The sequence below is a fragment of the Vipera berus genome, assembly GCF_964194415.1.
Source record: "Vipera berus genome assembly, chromosome: 1".
In the NCBI taxonomy this organism is placed as follows: Eukaryota; Metazoa; Chordata; class Lepidosauria; order Squamata; family Viperidae; genus Vipera; species Vipera berus.
The window spans coordinates 6,372,932-6,395,462 of NC_138202.1; the positions used below are offsets into that span (position 1 = coordinate 6,372,932).

The 22,531-nt window shown below is 46.7% G+C and overlaps 1 protein-coding gene across 1 annotated transcript in view; it reads right to left on the reverse strand.

Annotated features, from left to right (window-relative positions):
* PTPRS (protein tyrosine phosphatase receptor type S) overlaps positions 1–22,531 on the reverse strand; it is a 179,950-nt gene that overhangs the window by 88,894 nt on the left and 68,525 nt on the right. The window contains exons 7-8 of the mRNA XM_081321595.1: positions 13,201–13,506; positions 5,042–5,235 (exon numbers count right to left, since the gene is read on the reverse strand). Of these exons, the coding sequence (XP_081177721.1) occupies positions 5,042–5,235; positions 13,201–13,506 (500 nt within the window). The remainder of the gene's footprint in view (positions 1–5,041; positions 5,236–13,200; positions 13,507–22,531) is intronic.

The window sequence follows — 22,531 nt, forward strand, 5'->3', positions numbered from 1 at the left end:
CTTTCTTTCTTTCTTTCTTTCTTTCTTTCTTTCTTTCTCTTCCTTCCTTCCGGAAAACAACCAGGATCCAGCATGCAAGGCACAGCACAAAGCAATCCTTGACACATCACATTACAAGGAAAGAGGGACAGGTGGGGAGAAAACCATACATTCCACATTATCAAACACACAACTTGCAACGGAGACCCCGTATTTGCAGCCAAAAGCCCTTGGGCAAACAGGGAGAGCTCCATTCTGTCTTGTCATCAGAGAAAATGGTCTTAGCAACCGGACATTGGTGGGTTCCGCAAAGAGACCGGACCCCAAAGGAAAAAAATGATGGTTCTCAACCGAATTGGCTATAGAATAAGAGTCTTCTAGTCTAGGGGTCCCCAATCCCCAGGCCATGGACCAATACCGGGCCGCAGTACGCCAGCAATCGGTCCATATCTGCGAGATGCAGGCAGCACACAAAACCACACACTCTCCGGTCCGCAGAAAAACCTCTCTCCACGGAACCGGTGGTGCCTGGTGCCCCAAAGGTTGGGGGACCTCTGTTCTCATCCAACCTTCTGCTGAAGCAGGAAACCATTCCAGACAAATGGCTGCCCAATCTCTTTTTGAAAACCTGCAGTGATGGAGCACCCACAACTTCTGGAGGCAAGCTGTTCCACTGGTTAATGGTTGTCACTGTCAGGACCCCTTTTTGGGGGGACAGCCCCTCAAATATTGGAATACTGCTATCATGTCAGCCTTAGTCCTTCTCTTTGTTACAGAATAACAGAACAGAATAACAGAGCTGGAAGGGACCTTGGAGGTCTTCTAGTCCAACCCCCTGCTCAGGCAGGAAACCCTGTCCCATTTCAGACAAATGGCTGTCCAGTCTCTTCTTAAAAACTTCCAGTGTTGGAGCATTCACGGCTTCTGGAGGCAGGTTGTTCCACTGGTTAACTGTTCTTACAGGAAATTTCTCCCCAGTTCTAGGTTGCTTCTCTACTTGATTAATTTCCATCCGTTGCTTCTTGTCCTGCCTTCCGGTGCTTTGGAGAATAGCTTGACTGCCTTTTCTTTGTAGCCACTTTTGAGATACTAGAAGGCTGCTATCCTGTCACCCCCTCGCCTTTCTCTTCATTAAACTACACATACCCAATTCCAGCAACTGTTCCTTTTATGTTTTAGCCTCCAGTCCCCTGATCATCTTTGTTGCTCTTCTCTGGACTCTTTCTAGAGTCTCAACATCTTTTTAACATCGTGGTGACCAAAACTGGATGCAGTATTCCAAGTGTGGCCCTACCAAGGCCTTGTAAAGTGGTATTAACACTTCACGTGATCTTGATTCTATCCCTCTGTTCATGCAGCCTAGCACTGTGTTGGCTTTTTTGGCAGCTGCAGCACACGGCTGGCTCATATTTAAGCGATTGTCCACTAGGACTCTTGAGATCCCTCTCACGGTTGCTACTATTGAGCAAGGTACCCCCTATACTATACCTGCGCATTTTGGTTTTTCTTGCCTAAGTATAAAACTTTACTTTTTTCACCACTGAATTTCATTTTTTTTAGATAGCGCCCAGTGTTTGAGTCTGTCCAGATCCTCCTGTATCTTAAGCCTGTCTTCTGGAGTGTTGGCTATTCCTGCCAGCTTGGTGTCGTCTGCAAATTTGATGAGTTCCCCATCTATCCCCTCATCCAAATCATTGATGAAGATGTTGAAGAGCACTGGGCCCAGAACAGAGCCCTGGGGCACCCCACTACACACTTCCTTCCATGTAGATGCGGTTCCACTGAGGACCACACATTGACGAGATACACCTATTTCCCTTAACCATTCATCATATAGTTTAACTTAAATCATCTTTGTTGCTCTTCTCTGCACTCTTTCTAGAGTCTCAACATCTTTTTTCTATCGTTTGAAAAGTCTCTTTTCTTGTTTCATAAGGGGGGATTAGAGAACAAAAAATAACAAGAGCTTTACTTTTAGCTTTCTATAGCAGAGGCTGGTGGCCTGAAGGCATAGGGAGGGGCAGGCACGGGGCCCCGTGTGCAATACAAATAGGATGGCGCTAGCGTCCAGGCAATGCTAGGGGTGGCGCTAGGGTGAGTAGGGGGGGGCATGTGTGCACTCACATGCACGCATTGGCCAGCCATTCACGTGACCTGGTGGCCGCGGCCCACAGATTGGGGACCCCTGTTCTATAGCATAAAAATCAGCTGCTTGAGAACAAGAAGCCCGGAAGATGCATTTTACAATTCCTGCAATTTACAGCAGCTCGGTTTGCACAAAGGACACACTTATCTTGGTTCAACCCTCGCGTCTTAACCTGGTTTATCTGGGTTTCCACAGCAGCACATTTATATTAGTTTGGGTATTAATTTGTATATTAATTTGTGTGTTAAGCTGCTTTAACTGGCCACACTTAGGTTGGTTTGACCATCGCTTGTTAAGTTAAACGTGGTCTGCCTCTTTGCACAGTTATGTTGATCTATCCCTCACCTGTTAAACTATCTTGACAGGGTCAGTACAAGGACAGGCTTATGTTGGTTTAACCTTCCCGTCTTACGGGATCTGCATCTTTGCACACTTATGTTGGTCTAATCCTCACCTCTTAAGTTGGTTTAACAGGCTCTGCATCTCTGCACATTTATGATGGTCAAACCCTCATTGCTAAAGTTGGTTGAACAGGCTCTGCATCTCTGCACACTTATGTAGGTCTAACCCTCATTGCTAAAGTTGGTTGAACAGGCTCTACATCTCTGCACACTTATGTAGGTCTAACCCTCATTGCTAAAGTTGGTTGAACAGGCTCTACATCTCTGCACACTTATGTAGGTCTAACCCTCATTGCTAAAGTTGGTTGAACAGGCTCTGCATCTCTGCACACTTATGTAGGTCTAACCCTCATTGCTAAAGTTGGTTGAACAGGCTCTGCATCTCTGCACACTTATGTAGGTCTAACCCTCATTGCTAAAGTTGGTTGAACAGGCTCTGCATCTCTACAAACGTATGTTGGTTTAACTCTCATTTCTTAAGCTACTTGAACAGGGTCTGAACACTTACGCTAGTCTAGCCTTCACCTCTTAAGCTAGTTTAACAGGATCTGCACCTCTTGCACACTCGTGTTAGTTTAACTCTCGTTTCTAAAGCTGGCTTAACTACTGCGCCTCCTCCCCCGTGTTCCATGCAAAGAAGCTAAGGCAACATTCAAGAGAGGCTGAAGCACACAGCAATCCACACAAAACTCAACAGAGGCAGGTGGGGGGGAGAAAGAAAGGGAGATACTCAACACCATGCTATCACTAGTAACAGGGAAGCGAGCCGAGAGGAGATCACCACAACGGAAGCGTTTTACTTACGTATTCTGCAGTATTATCGGTCTCCCACTGAACAAAAGAAGGTAGGCAGGTGAGGGTGAAAAGGGGAAAGAGAAAGAAAAGTGAGGTGATGGGGAGAGCACGGAGGGGCTGCCTGGGGAGAGAAAGGCCGGCGCTCAGAAGCCCCCCCCCCTGCAGCTGCTAGGGCAAAGTGGGGCAGGGGTGGGAGAGATCCGTGGGGTTAGTAAAATGCATCACTCTGGTTAATGGGAGTTATAGGTGGGGACAGATGAATTGGGCTGGTAGCGAGCAATTTCAGAATTACAGGTTCTGTAGTACCTCGACTGACAGCCACTCGTTTAGTGACCGACGTTAGAACAGCACTAAGTCAGATAGCACCACCCTCACAAATGCAGGCCAGCTGCCAAGTGGGCAAATTTTGATTCGGTGACCAGAGGGTGGCTGAACGCTGGTCCTAAGTCCCGTTTTTTCCCCCCAGCGCCATTGTAACTTTGAACGGTTTACCCGTAAGCTAGTTCAATTCTTGCCAATGCTCTGATGAAGCTGCGCCGTCGGGCGCCACCGCCTGCCTTTGGAAGCCTGGAGAAAGTGCTGCCGCGTTAACGAGGCTTTTCGCCCGAATCGTTGAGGACTAGGATCTCTCTCCATATGGGAGAGGTGCAACTGTATCCTCGCTTGGCCTGGAAACATCAGGGCTTGGCACCTCCAGGTAGAAATGGGAAAGGCTCCTATCGACTTTGATACGACAAATCCGGGCACTCGCCCACCAGCCTGGCTTTCCGACGGGGGGGGGGGCGAGCCACGTGATCGCCACTCGCCACCTTCCCAGCCAGTTTTAAACAGGCAAAGTCAACAGGTGTTCTGTCCCAGCCTAGGTGAGTCCTTGTTCTGCTCACAAAGAAAACCCCCTCTTCTAATCAAGCAGACAGGAACCGCAATAAAAACCAGCCCCTTTTATTATTCACAGACCTGAGTCAATGTCCAAGGCAAACAAACACAATCCACAGAAACTCCATCCTCAACACGAACGGTTGCCCTCAGCAACCAGCACCTCCCACACCTTCCCTTTTATTATTCAGCCCAGGCGTGGCTTCCTAACGCCTTCTCCTTTGCCTTTGGAGCCGCCCCATTGCGTTCCTCTGTCCTACTCGCTTTTCTTGCCGGCGCTTTCGTGCATCCTGGATATTTCCCAGCTGTGCTTCATCACTGTCCGACTCAGGCTCCCAGCACAGCTGTGTCTCAGCCTGAGCGCGAGTAGAGGGGCCAGGCTCCTCGTCAGACTGTAAGTCTCGGAGTTCCTCAGAGCCTTCCTCTGACTCTCATGTCACTCCAGCCCCCTCCTCCTCCTCCTCCTCATCTGATTCTTCAGACTCGGCTGCCGGATCCACTGGCTGGCGAGGAATCACCACAACGGGGAAGCCAGCAGGGAAGAACTCAAACGATGCCTTGCTTAAGAACCATTGAGGATTTCACTTAACGACTATGGCAAAAAAGCTCGTAAAATCCAGCGCGGGGGGGGCAGCCCTGTGATGCCTGACTTCACGACCGCACTGCTCAACCACAAATTTGTGCGTGTTGACTTGGGTACCAAAAAGAGGAGGAGAAGGAGGAGAAAAGGGAAATGTCCGTTGTTACTGAGCTGTTAATAAGCCTGGGGTTCGAATTCAGCCGTGAGAAGCCACCTGCCACCAAAAAGGAGACACAGACACACACACACATACACACCCCTCACCTGAGCGTCAGCCAACATGACGTCCTTGATCTGGGGCAAGCCACTGGCTTCTCCGTTCTCCATGCGGACGTAGTGCACCTGGTAGCCACGTATTTGTCCGTGCTGGCGGTTTTGGACTGGGGAACGCCAGAAGACCTGGATGGCCGTTGAATTGAGGACTTCTACTTCCACCTTGCGAGGTGGGGCACTGGGCACTGAAGGCAGAAGGGAGGAGGAACAGAGAGGGGGAAGGAAAGTGGAGAGAGAAAGAAAGGTTCAACTGTAATAGGAGGAATCAGTCCTTTAAAGCGAAAAGCGGGTCTGCGCAGCCAAAGACGTTGCTGGAAGCCCAATTTTGTGCATCCAGGTTTCCTACCAAGAAGTCACAATACACAACTGTGGGATGCAGTGACAGGGGTGTTACCTCCAGGGTGCGTTTCTCTAAATTCACAGACACAGGTAAGTCCTCGACCTACGACCGCAACGGAGCTCCAAATTTCGACCGTTAAGCGAAACAGCGGTTCAAGTGAATTTTTGGCCCCCTTTCATGACCTTTTTTGCCACGGCTGTTAAGCAAATCACACGGTCGTTAAGTGAATCTGGCTTCCCCCATTGTCTCCGCTGGTCGGAAGGTCGCAAAAGGGGATGGCAGGGCCTCACGATGGGCCAGTTGCCAAACACCCGGACCACGGGGGAGGCTGCAACGGTCCTTTAAGAGTGTAAAACGGTCATAAGTCGCTCTGTTGTAAGTCAGGGACTATCTGTGCACAATTACAGTAAAAAAACACCCATTGAATTATGGATTGGTTGTTTAGCCCACGGCTACCAATGACAACCAGGAGACACAAATTCGTTAATACTGGTTTCTGCTTTGATTTTTTTATGAATACTACTACTACTACTGGGACGCGGTGGCTCAGTGGGTTAGGACGCTGAGCTTGTCGATCAGAAGGTCGGCAGTTTGGCGGGTCGAATCCCGAGTGCCGCGTAACAGAGTGAGCGCCTGTTACTCGTCCCAGCGTCTGCCAACCTAGCAGTTGGAAAGCACGTAAAAATGCAAGTAGAAAAATAGGGACCACTACGGTGGGAAGGTAACAGCGTTCCGTGCGCCTTTGGCATCTAGTCATGCCGGCCACATGACCACAGAGACGTCCTCGGACAAGCGCTGGCTCTTCGGCTTTGGAACGGAGATGAGCACCGGCCCCTAGAGTCGGAAACGACTAGCACGCGTGTGCAGGGGAACCTTTACCTTAACTACTACTACTAATGATGATGATGATAATAATGATGCAAGTAAGGGTAGTATGATGATGTACCAATAGTAATAGGCGCCTTGAGTGCAATCCCAAAACAACGGGAGCACCACTTGAACACCATTGGCATTGACAGATTTGCCTTTAGTCAATTGCAAAAGGTGGCCTTACTAGGAACTGCTTCCATCCTGTGATGATATCTGTAATACCATCAAACATCCACATCTGCCTATCCCAGGTCCTTGGTAAGGACTCGATAAACAAAAATGCCAAATCCAGTCTGAACATCTGGCTAACTGTGCGATGAATAATAATAATAATAATAATAATAATAATAATAATAATAATAATAATAATAATAATAATAATAATAATAATAATAATAATAATAATAATAATAAAGTTGGAAGGAATAACCAATAACAGAATAAACCAAATAGCAGAATGGAAAGGGACCTCGGAGAGCTTCTAGTCCAACCCCCTGCTCAGGCAGAGACCCTATACCATTTCAGACAAATGGCTGTCCAGTCTCTTCTTAAAAACTTTCAGTGTTGGAGCATTCACCGCTTCTGGAGGCAGGTAGTTCCACTGGCTAATTGTTCTAACTGTCAGATTAATAACTTTATTTCATTGTTTTTTTATTTAATAATAATAAAGTAGGAAGGGACCTTGGAGGTCAGGCAGGAAACCCTACACCATTTCAGACAAATGGCTGTCCAATCTCTTCTTAAAAACGTCCAGTGTTGGAGCATTCAGAACTTCTGGAGGCAGGCAGTTCCACTGATTAATTGTTCTGACTGTCAGGAAATTTCTCCTTAGTTCTAGGTTGCTTCTCTCCTTGGTTAGTTTCCATCCGATGCTTCTTGTCCTCCCTTCAGGTGCTTTGGAGAATAGCTTGACTCCCTCTTCTTTGGGGCAGCCCCTGAGATACTGGAAGCCCCCCTCGTCCTTCTCTTCATTAGACTAGACCAGGGGTAGGCAACCTTGGCTCTTTTATGATTCATGGACTTCAACTCCCAGAATTCCTAAGCCAGCCTCGCTGAGGAGAAATGGAGACGTTTCCATGCTGAGCCATGCTGGCTCAGAAATTCTGGGAGTTGAAGTCCATGAGTCATAAAAGGGCCAAGGTTGCCTACCCCTGGACTAGACATACCCAATTCCAACAACCATTCTTCTTCATATGTTTTAGCCTCCAGTCCCCTGAAATCTAAAAATCTAGTGGAGGAGACTTTGCAAAACCACCTTGCTTGCAAAGCCCAATCTGGGGATGTTAAAATGCTCACAAAGCACTTAGCCTCTGAGATGCTACAGAGGGCAAAACCAACTGCTTCCACCGAGTCGTGGATGCTACAATATCTCAAACTAGGTTATTAATCTTTTTTTAATCTGTTTCCCCCCCCATACAAATAGTCCACCACTTAAAAAAATACATTTATTCAAAAAAGTGGCTACCAGCCATTCCTCACACTATTTCAACATCCTCATAGTCATGTGAACGAAATTTGGGCGCTTGACATGTATGTATGTCGGTTTCAGCATCTGTAGCTCCCTTCATCAGCCTTTGCCAGCTTTCTAGCTGACTTCTAACCATCAAAGTCAACTGGGGCAAGCCGGATTCACTTAATGGCCGCATGACTTACTTAACGACTGCAGTGATTCGCTTCTCCTTGGCAAAAACAGGTCATCAAATAGGGTGTGACTCCCTTAACAACTGCCTTGCTTAGCAACAGAAATTCTGCCCCCCCCCCCCCCCGTTGTGGTCATAAGTCAAGGACTACCTGAATTAGCTGAAGATTGGCTCACAATTTTTTGTTGATATATTTGTGGGTGCATTTTGCGCTTGGATGTTTTAATGCAGGGGTCTTCAAACTTGGCCCTTTTATGACTTGTGGACTTCAACTCCCAGAATTCCTCAGTCGGCCATTTTGATGAAACTGAGGGCTTGGATCCAGACCAGGGGTCTTCAAACCTGGCCCTTTTATGACTTGTGGACTTCAACTCCCAGAATTCCTCAGTCGGCCATTTTGATGAAACTGAGGGCTTGGATCCAGACCAGGGGTCTTCAAACCTGGCCCTTTTATGACTTGTGGACTTCAACTCCCAGAATTCCTCAGTCGGCCATTTTGATGAAACTGAGGGCTTGGATCCAGACCAAGGGTCTTCAAACATGGCCCTTTTATGACTTGTGGACTTCAACTCCCAGAATTCCTCAGCCAGGCACGCGTATTTCCGCAAATGTTCAGCCTCTCAACTCTGATTTTTCCCAGAACAACAACAAAACCCCCCCACAAAACTTTAATTAAGTCCCTTCCCTATGGCAACCGTAAAGATTAGCTGATGAAAAAAACAACCATCAACTTGGATTTAAATTTCTTTATGCAGGTTAAAAAAAACACCTCTTAAATTTGGATGATTTGGGAGACCTTGTTAATTCCCAGGAAGGAAGGGAATAAAATGCCCTTTTAACCTCACGGTTGGGCCGGATTAAAGTCCAAATCTCTTAAAACCAAAGGCAGAATTGCATGCTGATCATCTTGGGGCAAAATTATATAGGTAGTCCTCTACTTACAGCCATTCATTTAGTGAATGTTTGAAGTTGCAAGAGCACTAAAAACGGAGTTACGACCATTTGTCACACTTACGACCGTTACAGCATCCCATTGGGTTAAAACCTGGAAGCTTGGCAACTGACTCATATTTATGACGGTTGCAGTGTCCAGCGGTCGTGTGATCCTTTTGTGGTAAAATGGGGCAGAATTCACTTAACAGCTGTCTTGCTTAGCAACAGAAATGTTGGGCTCAGTTGCGGTCGTAAATTGAGGACTGCCTATATAACTAGTCATCTCTCAGCCATCCAGCTGTGGCTGAAAACCCAAAGATTCCCCCACAGGTTAAGCTTCATTCCTGAACCTTCATGGATTCAACCCCGTAGAGCAAGGGGTCTTCAAACTTGGCCCTTTGATGACTTGTGGACTTCAATTCCCAGAATTCCTCACAAAGCGTGCCTTGGCTGAGGAATTCTGGGAGATGAAGTCCACAAGTCATAAAAGGGCCAAGTTTGAAGACCCCTCCCTGCTGTAGAGCAATTTGGAAGGGATTTCTCACTGCTTTCTCTAGGAATTTTTTTTTTTGACTTCTTATAGAGCATTGGGATCTCCTGGTGGGCTCCTTTCCAAGGATAAATAAGTGATCTGTCTTAGATTTTGGGGGGTAAGGCAAAGCCAGGTAAGTGTTGCTATGTGTTATGAAAAGTTAGAAGGACCAACTAGCTTTCCAGCCATTAATGGTTAGAACAGAATAGAACAGAACAGAACAGAAAACAGAATGGAATGGAATAGAATAGGAATAGGAATAAGAACAGAACAGAACAGAATATAGAATGGAATGGAATGGAATGGAATAGAATAGAATAAAATAGAATGGAATGGAATGGAATGGAATGGAATGGAATGGAATGGAATGGAACAGAATAGAATAGAATGGAATGGAATGGAATGGAATGGAATAACAAGAGTTGGAAGGGACCTTGGAGGTCTTCTAGTCCAACCCCTTGCTCAGGCAGGGAAACCTTATACCATTTCAGACAACTGGTTGTCCAGTCTTTTCTTGGTTAGTCATCATAACTTGACACAAGGATACATTTCAACTGGGGAACATTTTATTGGTGTAAATAAAAATGGATGGGCTTAAAAAAGGAGAACAGGGCAACATTTTCTGTTAAGAAAAGCAGATTATTCCATATACAGGTAGTCCTTAACTTACAACAATTCATATTAGTGACCGAAGTTTACAAGGGCACTGAACAAAGGGACTCATGACTGTTTTTCACACTTACGACCGTTGTTGTGTGATCAAAATTCAGACACTTAACAACTGACTCACATTTATGACCGCATCAGTGTTCCCGGGTTAGGGTGATCCCCTCTTAGGACCTTCCGACATGCAGAGTCTGTGGGAAACCCAGTTTCACTTAACAACCGGGTTAACTCATTTAACAACCACAGTGATTCCCTTAAGAACTATGGCAAGGAAAGTCCTAAAACGAGGCAAAACTCACAGAAATTTTGAGCTCAGTTGGGATCGTAAGTCAACGCAGCCACAAAAGAGCCTTTAAATCAGGGTTTCTCCAACTTGGCTACTTTAAAATGTATGGACTTCAACTCCCAGAATTCAACACAGCCATAAAAGAGCCCGTAGTTCAACGCAGCCATAAAAGAGCCTCTAAATCAGGGTTTCTCCAACCTGGCTACTTTAAAATGTATGGACTTCAAATCCCAGAATTCCCCAGCCAGCATCGCTGGCTGGGGAATTCTGGGATTTGAAGTCCATACATTTTAAAGTAGCCAAGTTGGAGAAACAATGTTCTAAATTCTCAGTTAGTTTTATTGTCCCAGGGAAATTGGCACGGCAATACTTTTATATTTTCTCCATTATCGAGCTGACTTTTGGGCGCCCTACCACGTCCTTTCCAGACAGTGTGATAAATGAGACGCTCGAAAATAAATAAAAGTGCCACTAGAAATTCATTAATGGCTGTTCGCAACACCTTTCTACGAGAGAGTTACTGGCTCTATCACACACACACACACACACACTGCCTGGGCAGTCCTCTGCAAGAGTTTTCTATTGGTTTGTGGGTCCAAACCATTCCAGAGAAAATGCCTCTGGAGGTTTTTGGCAGCAAGAATCCGAGTTTCCCCACGTTGAAAAAGGAGGTGTTATTTCCAGACAGGTGGGCCTTACAATTTTACTTTGATGGGACCAGACAGGAATTATGGCTAAGGAAGCCAGGATCTTAAAAGCTTTTTCACCGTTGTGTTGTTTTCAACATTCTGGGTCATCCTGGAACCAGCCAGTTTTGTCTGGCGGTGGAGGCACCAAGCTAAAAAGCGGGAGACGGTGGGTTCTAGCCCTGAAATTGGGCTGGGAGACTTTTAGCCAATCACCAGGTGACAGTGAGTTCTAGTCCAGCCTTAGGAATCAAGACCAGCCGGGTGACTTTGGACCAATCACTAGGAGACAGTGAGTTCTAGTCACGCTTCAGTCATGAAAGTCAACTGGGTGATTTTAAACCAATCACCAGGAGATGGTGAGTTCTAGTCTTGCATTAGGCATGAAAGTCAGCTGGGTGACTTTGGGCCAATCACCAGGAGACAGGGAGTTCTAGACCCGCCTTAAATATGAAAGCCGCCTGGGAGACTTTGGGCCAATCCTCAGGAGACAGGGAGTTGTATGTTGTTCATTTTTAGTCACACAAGCCAGCAAGGTGGCTTTGGCCCAATCACCAGGAGATGATGAGTTCTAGTCCTGCCTTAGGCATGAAAGCCAGTTGGGTACTTTGGGCCAATCACCAGGAGACGGTGAGTTCTAGTCCCACCTTAGGCATGAAAGCCAGCCGGGTGACTTTGGACCAATCACTAGGAGACAGTGAGTTCTAGTCACGCTTCAGTCATGAAAGTCAACTGGGTGATTTTAAACCAATCACCAGGAGATGGTGAGTTCTAGTCTTGCATTAGGCATGAAAGTCAGCTGGGTGACTTTGGGCCAATCACCAGGAGACAGGGAGTTCTAGACCCGCCTTAAATATGAAAGCCGCCTGGGAGACTTTGGGCCAATCCTCAGGAGACAGGGAGTTGTATGTTGTTCATTTTTAGTCACACAAGCCAGCAAGGTGGCTTTGGCCCAATCACCAGGAGATGATGAGTTCTAGTCCTGCCTTAGGCATGAAAGCCAGTTGGGTACTTTGGGCCAATCACCAGGAGACGGTGAGTTCTAGTCCCACCTTAGGCATGAAAGCCAGCCGGGTGACTTTGGACCAATCACTAGGAGACAGTGAGTTCTAGTCACGCTTCAGTCATGAAAGTCAACTGGGTGATTTTAAACCAATCACCAGGAGATGGTGAGTTCTAGTCTTGCATTAGGCATGAAAGTCAGCTGGGTGACTTTGGGCCAATCACCAGGAGACAGGGAGTTCTAGACCCGCCTTAAATATGAAAGCCGCCTGGGAGACTTTGGGCCAATCCTCAGGAGACAGGGAGTTGTATGTTGTTCATTTTTAGTCACACAAGCCAGCAAGGTGGCTTTGGCCCAATCACCAGGAGATGATGAGTTCTAGTCCTGCCTTAGGCATGAAAGCCAGTTGGGTACTTTGGGCCAATCACCAGGAGACGGTGAGTTCTAGTCCCACCTTAGGCATGAAAGCCAGCCGGGTGACTTTGGACCAATCACTAGGAGACAGTGAGTTCTAGTCACGCTTCAGTCATGAAAGTCAACTGGGTGATTTTAAACCAATCACCAGGAGATGGTGAGTTCTAGTCTTGCATTAGGCATGAAAGTCAGCTGGGTGACTTTGGGCCAATCACCAGGAGACAGGGAGTTCTAGACCCGCCTTAAATATGAAAGCCGCCTGGGAGACTTTGGGCCAATCCTCAGGAGACAGGGAGTTGTATGTTGTTCATTTTTAGTCACACAAGCCAGCAAGGTGGCTTTGGCCCAATCACCAGGAGATGATGAGTTCTAGTCCCGCCTTAGGCATGAAAGCCAGCTGGGTGACTTTGGGCCAATCACTAGGAGACAGTGAGTTGTAGTCCTGCCTTAGCCATGAAAGCCAGTTGGGTACTTTGGGCCAATCACCAGGAGACGGTGAGTTCTAGTCCCGCCTTAGGCACGAAAGCCAGCTGGGTGACTTTGGGCCAATCACTAGGAGACGGTGAGTTCTAGTCCCACCTTAACCACAAAGGTCAGCTGGATGATTTAGCTCCAGTCCCTCTCTCTCAGCCCAAGCCACCTCACAGGGTTGTTGTTGTGGGGAAAATAGGAGGAGAAAGTCGTGTCGGCTAACATTTTCCACCTTACGGGATTGGTCAAAGTAATATAGGCGGGATACAAATACATACACAAATAAAGATAGGGGAAAGTCCCACTTACCATCTTCGTCGGTACGGATAATGACGGGCGAGCTTTCCGGGCCGGGCCCCATAATCGTATGCGCCACCACGGCGATGCGGTACTCCGTCCATTTCTCCAGGGCTTCAAGGGTGATGTGGGTGGTTGCGGCGGGGATATCCTTCACCTCTTTCAGTTCGCTGACCTCGGGATCCAGGGCTCGATAACGAACGCTATAGCCTTCCAAGTCACCGTTTTGCCTCTCCACCGGAGGTGGTTGCCAACTTACCAGAATGGCCGTGGACCTGGTGCTGACACATTTTACGTCTTGAGGGGGGGCGGACGGTTCTACGGTAGCGGGAGGGGTAGTTTTGGGGTGGCGGGAATCGAGGGAAGAAGGGAAGAGGGGGGGCGGGCGGAAAACAAAATATAGGAAAGATAAAAGGAAAAAAAAAAGAAAAAAAATGATAACAAAAGACCCCGAAACGAAACGCGCCAAAATAAACTTGGTCCGGGGAGCACAAAAACTTGAAAAAAACGAAACGAAACTTTTTTCTTTTTTAAAATTTAAAAAAAAGGGGGCTTGTTTTCTGCGAAAACTGAAATAAACAAAGGATTAACTGGGGCGGGGGCAGAAAGGCAAGCGGAGGTGGAAACGTAAATGCAGGCAACTCACGAGACACAGGTTTAGGTTGGCTATAGCGCTTAGGGAGTCAAAAAAAGTCAAGATGGCGCTCACCAGGGCACGATTGTGGCGGCCATTTTGAGTTTCTGCCTCTCTGGTTGTGGGCGAGACAGGGCCCGAGGGCTGCTTTGTGGAATAAATTTTCCATCAAATATTTTAGCCTGCAAGTGACAAACTGGAGCATAAAAAGAGCACAGAGATCAGTGTTTCTCAACTGTGGGGATTTTAAGATGGGTGGACTTCAACTCCCAGAATTCCCCAGCCAGCACTGCTGGCTGGGGAATTCTGAGTGTTGAAGTCCACCCATCTTAAAGCCCCCACAGGTGAGAAACACTGGCATAGAACATTGTGCTTCTTCCATTCTTATAAAGGATAAATCCTTCCTGTCATCCATCGTATTCCCATCACTGGGAAAAACACGGGGCCGTGGGATCTACTCCCTCTGCAATTCCAACAAGAAGCAATCAAATCTGCTCCCCGGATCTGTTTCCTTCCCAACCTGACCTCAGATCCAGGAGGGATCCGTTCCTTTCCTGAATCCCTTCTCTGCAATCAAAGGAAAATGGTCGGAATCGTCTCTGTTCGCTAAGCTCCATTTTCCAAATGGCAATTTATAACCCTTACTAAGTCTTTTAGTGCCCAGAGCAGAAAGGAAGTTTTTCCAGCTGTTTCCAACAACTGGATGCCCTCCAGATGCCAGGCTGGCCAGTGGTAACCAACGTTAAGTTGGTAAAGAAGGAAAATCTTTATGGGGAAGCTTTGCCCCTCTTTTCTGCTTAAAAATGCCCAATTCATATTCACCTTCCCGGCTTCAGCAAGGCAGCCCTTGAAAGCAGCTTAGTCAGGAGTTATACAGGTAGTCCTCGACTTACGACCACAATCGAAACCAGACTTACCATTGTTAAGGCGGTTGTGCCTGATTTTGCAACCTTTTCTCTCCAGGGTTAAGTGAAAGTGTCAAGGTAATAATTTAACAGCTAACTAGCTTGTATAATGTAAGATGTATGATGTAATGTTGGGAATGACACAGCAGGGTCTTTGTCCCTTTAAGAGCCAGCTGGGTCTGTGTCTCTTTAAGAGCCTTTGTATAAAAGGGAAGGGAATGACTCAGCAGGGTCTGTGTCCCTTTAAGAGCCAGCTGGGTTTCTGTCTCTTTAACAGCCTTTGTATAAAAGGGAAGGGAATGACTCAGCAGGGTCTGTGTCCCTTTAAGAGCCAGCTGGGTTTCTGTCTCTTTAACAGCCTTTGTATAAAAGGGAAGGGAATGACTCAGCAGGGTCTGTGTCCTTTTAAGAGCCAGCTGGGTCTGTGTGTCTTTAATAGCCTTTGTATAAAAGGGAAGGCTCTGCAGATGTGTTCTCTCTCTTCCTTTTCCTGCTGTAACTGTGGTTTGTTGGAGCCTGCTGTATTCACACGTGTACGTATATTGTTCCTGGTGTATGATATTGTAAATCAGGGGTGTCAAACTCACAATGTCATTTTTTGCCATTGCCGGCAATGGGATGGGCGCAGTTTTGCTATGATGCATCCGGCCCGTGGGCCAGCAGTTCGACACCCCTGTTGTAGATAATATAAGATAAACCATCATTTAATATAGACCACTGTTTACTGTGTTCACTCTTGGATGATCTCAGTGCAATAAGATTGTGCATGCTCTGACAGAAAGACTTGCAGTTGTTAAGTGAATCACATGGTCATTAAGTGAATCCAGCTCCCCCCATTCGGATCCAAAGCCAGCTGGTCAGAAGCCGCCAATGGCTTTCATGTGACCCTGGGATGCTGTAGCCGCTGTAAATGCATGTTGGTTGCCAAGCAGCCTAATTTGGAACACATAAGCGTGGGAATGCTGCAACGGTCGTAATAGTGAGGACCGGTCTCGTCACTTTTTTTCCAGTGGCGTTGTAATTTTGACTGGTCGCTAAAGGAATGGTTGTAAGTCGAGAACTATCTGTAGTTTTGAGATATCTGACCCCTGGCAAGCTTTACAGCTAATACATCTTGATAAAATCTAGTTAACAAGGTATAAGCAACATTTTCTCTTTCGCCTTTTTTTAAAAAAAAATTTCCGGAGGCTCAAAGAAATTGTCTGTTGGGCTTCCTGATTTCTTTAGGGCAGGGATCTCCAAACTTGGCAACTTTAAGACTTGTGGACTTCAATTCCCAGAATCCCCCAGTCTTGAGTGGCTGAGGAATTCTGGGAATTGAAGTCCAGTTCATAAGTCTTGAAGTTGCCAAATTTGGAGATTACTGGTGTAGAGATTTGTATTCAGGGGAAGGAGGGTGAAAATAAATCGCAAAATGTTCCAGAATTCACACATCTCCATTTCTTAACTAGCCCTCCAAAAGAACCAGCGACAGACAATCAAAAGCAACAAGAGAAGTTTGGAAAGCAAAGAAATCAAGCGATTAAAAAAAACAAATTGTTGGGTTCAAAATAAAATAAAATAAGGGAAATAACCATAATAATAATAATAATAATCCTCAAATTATTCATCAAGCAAAGCCTTCTAGAGTCCACGTTCAGTAGTCTGGTTTACCTACCTTCAGCACTGGTTAACTTTATCGGACTGTCTCACGAAAGCTCAGCTGGGGACGATGGGATTCACGGAAGATTCCTAGTCAAATTCCTAGTTCCTGGCCTGAACTCACTGGCTCCCCCCCCAAAAAAAACCACCCATATTCCTGCCCTCCAACCTGGCTGCACATAACAGGCTTCAGCAGAGAAAGCAACAGAGGCCCCTTGTTTTCAAGAGGTGCCAAGAGAGTTCTGGGTTCAAATCACAGTCCTGTTCTTGTCCCTGAGGCTACTCTTTCCCGGAAAGGTGTAAATCCTGATTGAAATGAGTAGGGCCAGCTTTCCAAACCAAATTCAACCGGTGTGTGTGTGTGTGTGTGTTTCAGAAAGTGTTTCTCAAGCTCAGCCACATTTAAGATGGGTGGACTTCAACTCCCAGAATTCCACAGGTTGAATATGGCTCGGAAAGCCGGGCCTACTATACTCATTTCAATCAGGATACACAGGCTGAAAAATAGTGGGTACTCAAAATAAGGAGAGCAATATTTGCAAATGTTATGCCAAGCCCGTCTTCTTCTCTCACAACCAGGTCAAACTAATTTAAATAGAAAAGCACTTACTCGCACCTTCCTCCTCCCGGAGATGTTTATTTTTATTTAAATTACGGGTACCACTTCTCAATGCCTAGTCTTAATCCAATTGAAAATTAACCCAGCGATGTGTGTGTTGCAAAGAGTGCTTCTCCCTTCTTTAAGGCAGGGGCAATTAATTTTCCCAAAGGCCACAGGAGGGCAGAAACAATAGGGCTGCGAGGGTGTGTAGGCACACACCCACACAAATATGTAAAGTTAAAAAAAGAAAAAAAGAGGGGGAAAAAAAGGAGTCGCCTTCAAAATAAAAAAAAAAATCCTCAGGGCCCCAAAAGGGACAGCCAAAAGGCCAGATATCCCCAGGTCTTTTTTTAGAGATAAGCGAACAGCCATATTATCCCCCAATAATAAATAAAAAATATCCCCCAACAATAATAATAAAGCAGGGGGTTGGACTAGATGACCTCCAAGGTCCCTTCCAAGTTTATTATTATATTATTATTATATTATGCATTTTCCCACAAATGAAGGTGCCCTTGATAAGGTAAAGCTGTAATCAAAAAAGAGTTGTGCCAGCTTTGCCAGATCAGAGTCACTTTAGACTGTGATATAGGTGGAAATTTAATATAGGGCAGGAGTAGGCAACCTTGGCTCTTTTATGACTCGTGGACTTCAACTCCCAGAATTCCTGAGCCAGCCATGCTGAGGGAAAAGGGAGAGGTTTCCAAGCTGAGCCATGCTGGCTGAGGAATTCTGGGAGTTGAAGTCCACGAGTCATAAAAGAGCCATGCTGAGGGAAAAGGGAGAGGTTTCCAAGCTGAGCCATGCTGGCTCAGGAATTCTGGGAGTTGAAGTCCACGAGTCATAAAGCGGCCTAGGCCTAGGCCAGGGGTAGGCAACCTTGTCTCTTTTATGACTTGTGGACTTCAACTCCCAGAATTCCTGAGCCAGCATGGCTCAGCTTGGAAACCTCTCCCTTTCCCCTCAGCGTGGCTGGCTCAGGAATTCTGGGAGTTGAAGTCCATGAGTCATAAAAGAGACAAGGTTGCCTACCCCTGATTATAGGTAGTCCTCAGCTTACAACAGTTCGTTTGGTGACCGTTCGAAGTTACAAAGGCACTGAAAAAAGTGACTTATGATCGTTTTTTGCACTCATGGCTGCTGCAGTATTTCCCACGGTCACATGATGAAAATTCAGACACTTGACAACTGACTCATATTTACGACGGTCGCCGCATCCTCGGGATCAGGCGATTTCCCTTTTTGCGACCTTCTAACCAGCAAAGCCAATGGGGGAAGCCAGATTCTCTTAACAGCCGTGCGACTCACTTAACAACTGCAGCGTTTTGATTCACGACGGTGTCTGTAAAGGCCATAAAACGGGACCAAACTTGCTCAAACAAGCTGTCTCGCTTAGAGACAGAAATGTTGGGCCCCGTTGTGGTGGTAAGTTGAGGACTACCCATCAGGTGAAACCAACCCCATAGCTGGATTATTCAGCATTTTGAAGACAAAGGGTCAAAATCAAAAGCCCCGCTGAGGGAGATCACAATGGGGGGGTGAAAACTTATCAGTACCGTATTTTCCGGCGTATAAGACGACTTTTTAACCCATGAAAATCATCTCAAAAGTTGGGGGGTCGTCTTATACGCCGGAAAATCAGCGAGCCCGGGAAGGCATGCCCTCCCCTCTCACTGTGGAGGAAGCAGGGCAGGCTGAAGCCGGGGAGCGATGCTGGGGAGTGCGCGCGTGCGCAGGACTGCCCTGCCGGCTCCCGCTCGATGCTCTTCCCTCTTGAGGCAGCATCGCTCCCCGGCTCCTAAGGAGTCCTCGGGGATGCTGCCTCAAGAGGGAAGAGCGTCGGGCAGGAGCCGGCAGGGCAGTCCTGCACATGCGCGCACTCCCCGACTGCTAAAGAGTGCTCCTTAACAGCCGGGGAGCGCGCGCGTGCGCAGGACTGCCCTGCCGGCTCCCGCCAGATGCCAGCCTGCCCTGCTTCCTCCACAGTGAGAGGGGAGGGCGTGCCTTCCCGGGCTCGCTGATTTTCCGGTGTATAAGACGAAAAATCTTGAAAATCATCCCCAAAGTTGGGGGGTCGTCTTATACGCCCAGTTGTCTTAGACGCTGGAAAATACGGTATATTTTTCTTACACAATTTTTTCTGACAATTGTGAAACAAGCTCAGACACTGGAATTGTTTGCTCCCGACAGGGTGTTAATTTTTGCCTTCTAAGAATCTAGCTTTCCTGTTTTGACCCTGTCAAAATCATCTTATGGTGGAAAAAAGTCTCCCGAAATACAAGACACAGGTAATCCTCGACTTACAACGGCTCGTTTAGTGATTGTTCCAAATTACGATACTGAAAAATGTGCATCGCCCCGATCATGTGGTCAAAATTCAGAGGCTCGTCATCTAGCTTACGATGGTTGCTGTGCGCCGGGGGTTCACACAATCCCCTTTTGCGACTTTCTGACAAGAAAAGTCAAGGGGGAGGGGGATAAGCCAGATTCACTTAACAACCGGCTTACTAACTTATCAACTGCAAAGGTTCACTTAACAACCGTGACCAGAAAGGTCGTAAAATGGGCCAAAACTCACTTAACAAGCTGTCTCGCTTCACCAATTGTGATCGTAAGTCGAGGACTAGCTGTATGACGTTTTGTCCATTCCCAACCCATAAAATATTTCAGATTATGGGGAGAAGGAGAGACGCCCAATCTAATTTTTTTACGCATATTTAGCATGGCTGGTGGATTACAAAATTAGTCCCGTCTCGATTTTGCTTCATTTTTAGTCTTTTGTGCTGAATTTCTACGCCTTCCAATAATCCCATTACTGCATTCCGGGTTTGTCTTTTTTACTATTTAATTGGGGAGGTTTGAAAAGGAAATAGGTCAGCCTGTTTTAAATCTTTTTTTTTTAAAAAAATAATAATCTTCAGGACCGAAAATACAAGCCCTGATATACGTTGCTTGAGTTTCTCAAAACTCTGCTTCAAAATTGGGAGAAGTCCATCATCCCAATCAAAGACAATCAAATTGTCATAAATCTTCCTCAAGGATAGATTTGTGCAGTGCCGAAAATGACCTGGATTTATGCTGGATTTATTGTTTTTCCTGCAGAGTCTACCTCTTTTGGGCGAGGAGAAGGTGCCTGTTATAGGCTGTATAATTTGAGGCATGAAATTCAACTTTCAATTCCTCTTCTGTAATTCAATTTATTTTGCCCCAGGTGATCACAGACTCACGCAGGTGGGAAGATTCTCAAGGGCATCTAGTCAAGGGTAGGATCCACTAAAACTGTGTTTCTGAACCTCAGTATCTTTTAAGCTGGGTAGACTTCAACTCCCAGAATTCCCCAGCCAGCATGGCTGGCTGGAGTATTCTGGGAGTTGAAGTCTACCCAGCTTAAAGATTCTAGGGTTCAAAAGCCTAGAGCATCACTAAAGGAAAGCATCCAGCCACATTTATTTTATTGCTTGGCAAACTATCCTTGCCAAAATTTGGACTTGTTGAGTAAATGCTGAAGAAGGACCTCATTCTACATCCCATTTTTATTTGGAAAATGTGGTTTTTCTCAAGAGGACAGCTGAACCCAATCTCCTTGCCACAGTGCTTACAGGAGTTCCTGTAAGTGAGACAGGCAGCCACGCAAATGGTTTAAATCAGGGATCTTCCTCCCTGGCTGGCTGAGGAATTCTGGGAGTTGAAGTCCACAAGTCATAAAAGGGCCAAGTTTGAAGACCCCTGATTTAAATCCATGCTTCTCACAATTGGCCACTTTAAGACAAGTAGATTTCAACTCTCAGCAAGCCAGCTGAGGAATTCTGGGAGTTGAAGTCCACAGGTCATAAGATGGCTAAGTTTGAGAAACACTGGAGTAAATGAATGAATAGGCTAAACAAGAAGCATTAAACAAGCTAAAGCAGAGGCCTCCAACCTTTCTGGGCTCAAGAGCCAGAGGGAAGGAGATCAGCTTCAAAACTGGCATGCGTGCACGCACACGCGCACACGAGGCCACGCAGACTAGCGCGGCACTAGCAGCCATGTTCATGCTGACAACATGCGCTGGTGCTGTACGCACGCCCGAATGGCTGCGCACCCACACGGTGGCTAGTGGCCCATTCACACATGCGCAAATGGGCCACACAAACCACCCAGGCTAGCACGCATGCACGGGTGCTAGCGCGAGTGTGTGTGTGTGGGGGGGCGGAATGTACGCCCATGCGTGCGTGCACCAGCCAGCCTTTTCCACAGCCCGTGGGCCAGGAGCCCATGGCCCGATCCTGGTCCGCAGACCACAGGTTGGGGACCCCTGAGCTAAAGGATTAAACAAGGGTAAACAAGAAGCACTGAATAAGCTACAGGTTGAAATGTGGCTAAAAAAGAAGCACTAAACAAGAAAGGTCTTGGGGGTAACCCAAACCTCTGAGGAATGGGTTTTAATTCTTAATTTGTGCCCGACAGAGAGCTGTCTGACAGGGGTTTTTTTTCTACCCACAATCCTCAACCAGATCACCTTATCTAACCTTCATCAAGAAACTCACTCAAATCAGACCTACCAGATTCTGGGTGGTTTTGAAAACATTGAGTCCTCAACCCAGTAAATTCTACTTCCAGAAAAGAGGGGGCAGGGTACAGCACCCCAACATGCAGACTTCCAACTTTTGCCAGCCCGATTCCCAGTGGCTTAGGGGGAAGGGGTGTCTGTCCACTCACCCTTCTAAGCAATCCACTTCAGGACAGGTCAGATAAAATACATGGACTGGTTTTTTTCCCCTCTGGCTAAGCCAAAGGGCCAAGGGAACGCTCCATGCTATGACTTTTCGGGACCGTACCGTCTTGGCCAAGTTGCCACCCCACGCTGGCCTTGCTGTGGAGAGGATCCACAAGGAGTTTCCTTCACAATCCAGCCCAACCTGTGTGTGAATTCAAGGTGGCAGGTGCGCAGGTGGGTGTGGGTGTGTTAGCATGCAGGCAGGCCCTTGCATTTTCTGGACCGAGGGGTAAGGGAGATTAAGCAACTGGGATGGTTGTGTGTGCGTGCGCCCACACAGCCGTGGGCACTGCCCTCTTCCTCACTGAGGCCCACCAAAGACCGGGCAGCTATCCAAAGGTGTGCAAATTAGGACAGGCCATTTGAAGTGGACTTTCCAGAGGGAACAGGTTGGGCTGTATAGGTGGATCAGCCTGTGAATCAGCCAGTACTCACCTTTTGCACACTTCACACGTGTTAAAGGTTGACTGTCCAAACCTCAACAACGGACCCTGACTTGAGCTTTCATACCGAAGCAATAAGGATTTTTAAAATTTTATTTTAACCCTTTAGGTACCATAGACTTTGGAGACCCCAACTTCAGGTTATTTAAAACAAAAAAAGAAGAAGAAGAAGAAGAAGCAATTCTACATGTCCCGAAACTTCATTTTAAAAAAAAAAAAAGAAAAAGGTTTCCCTACTGTCAAATTGCTCCATTGGGCAATAGAGTTTCTGATCCTTTGGTGTCCTTCAACCATCTAACTAAGCCAGTGTTGAGGAGAGAAAAGATTTATCCAAAGGGGAAATGAAACGACTTTGCCAAAAAA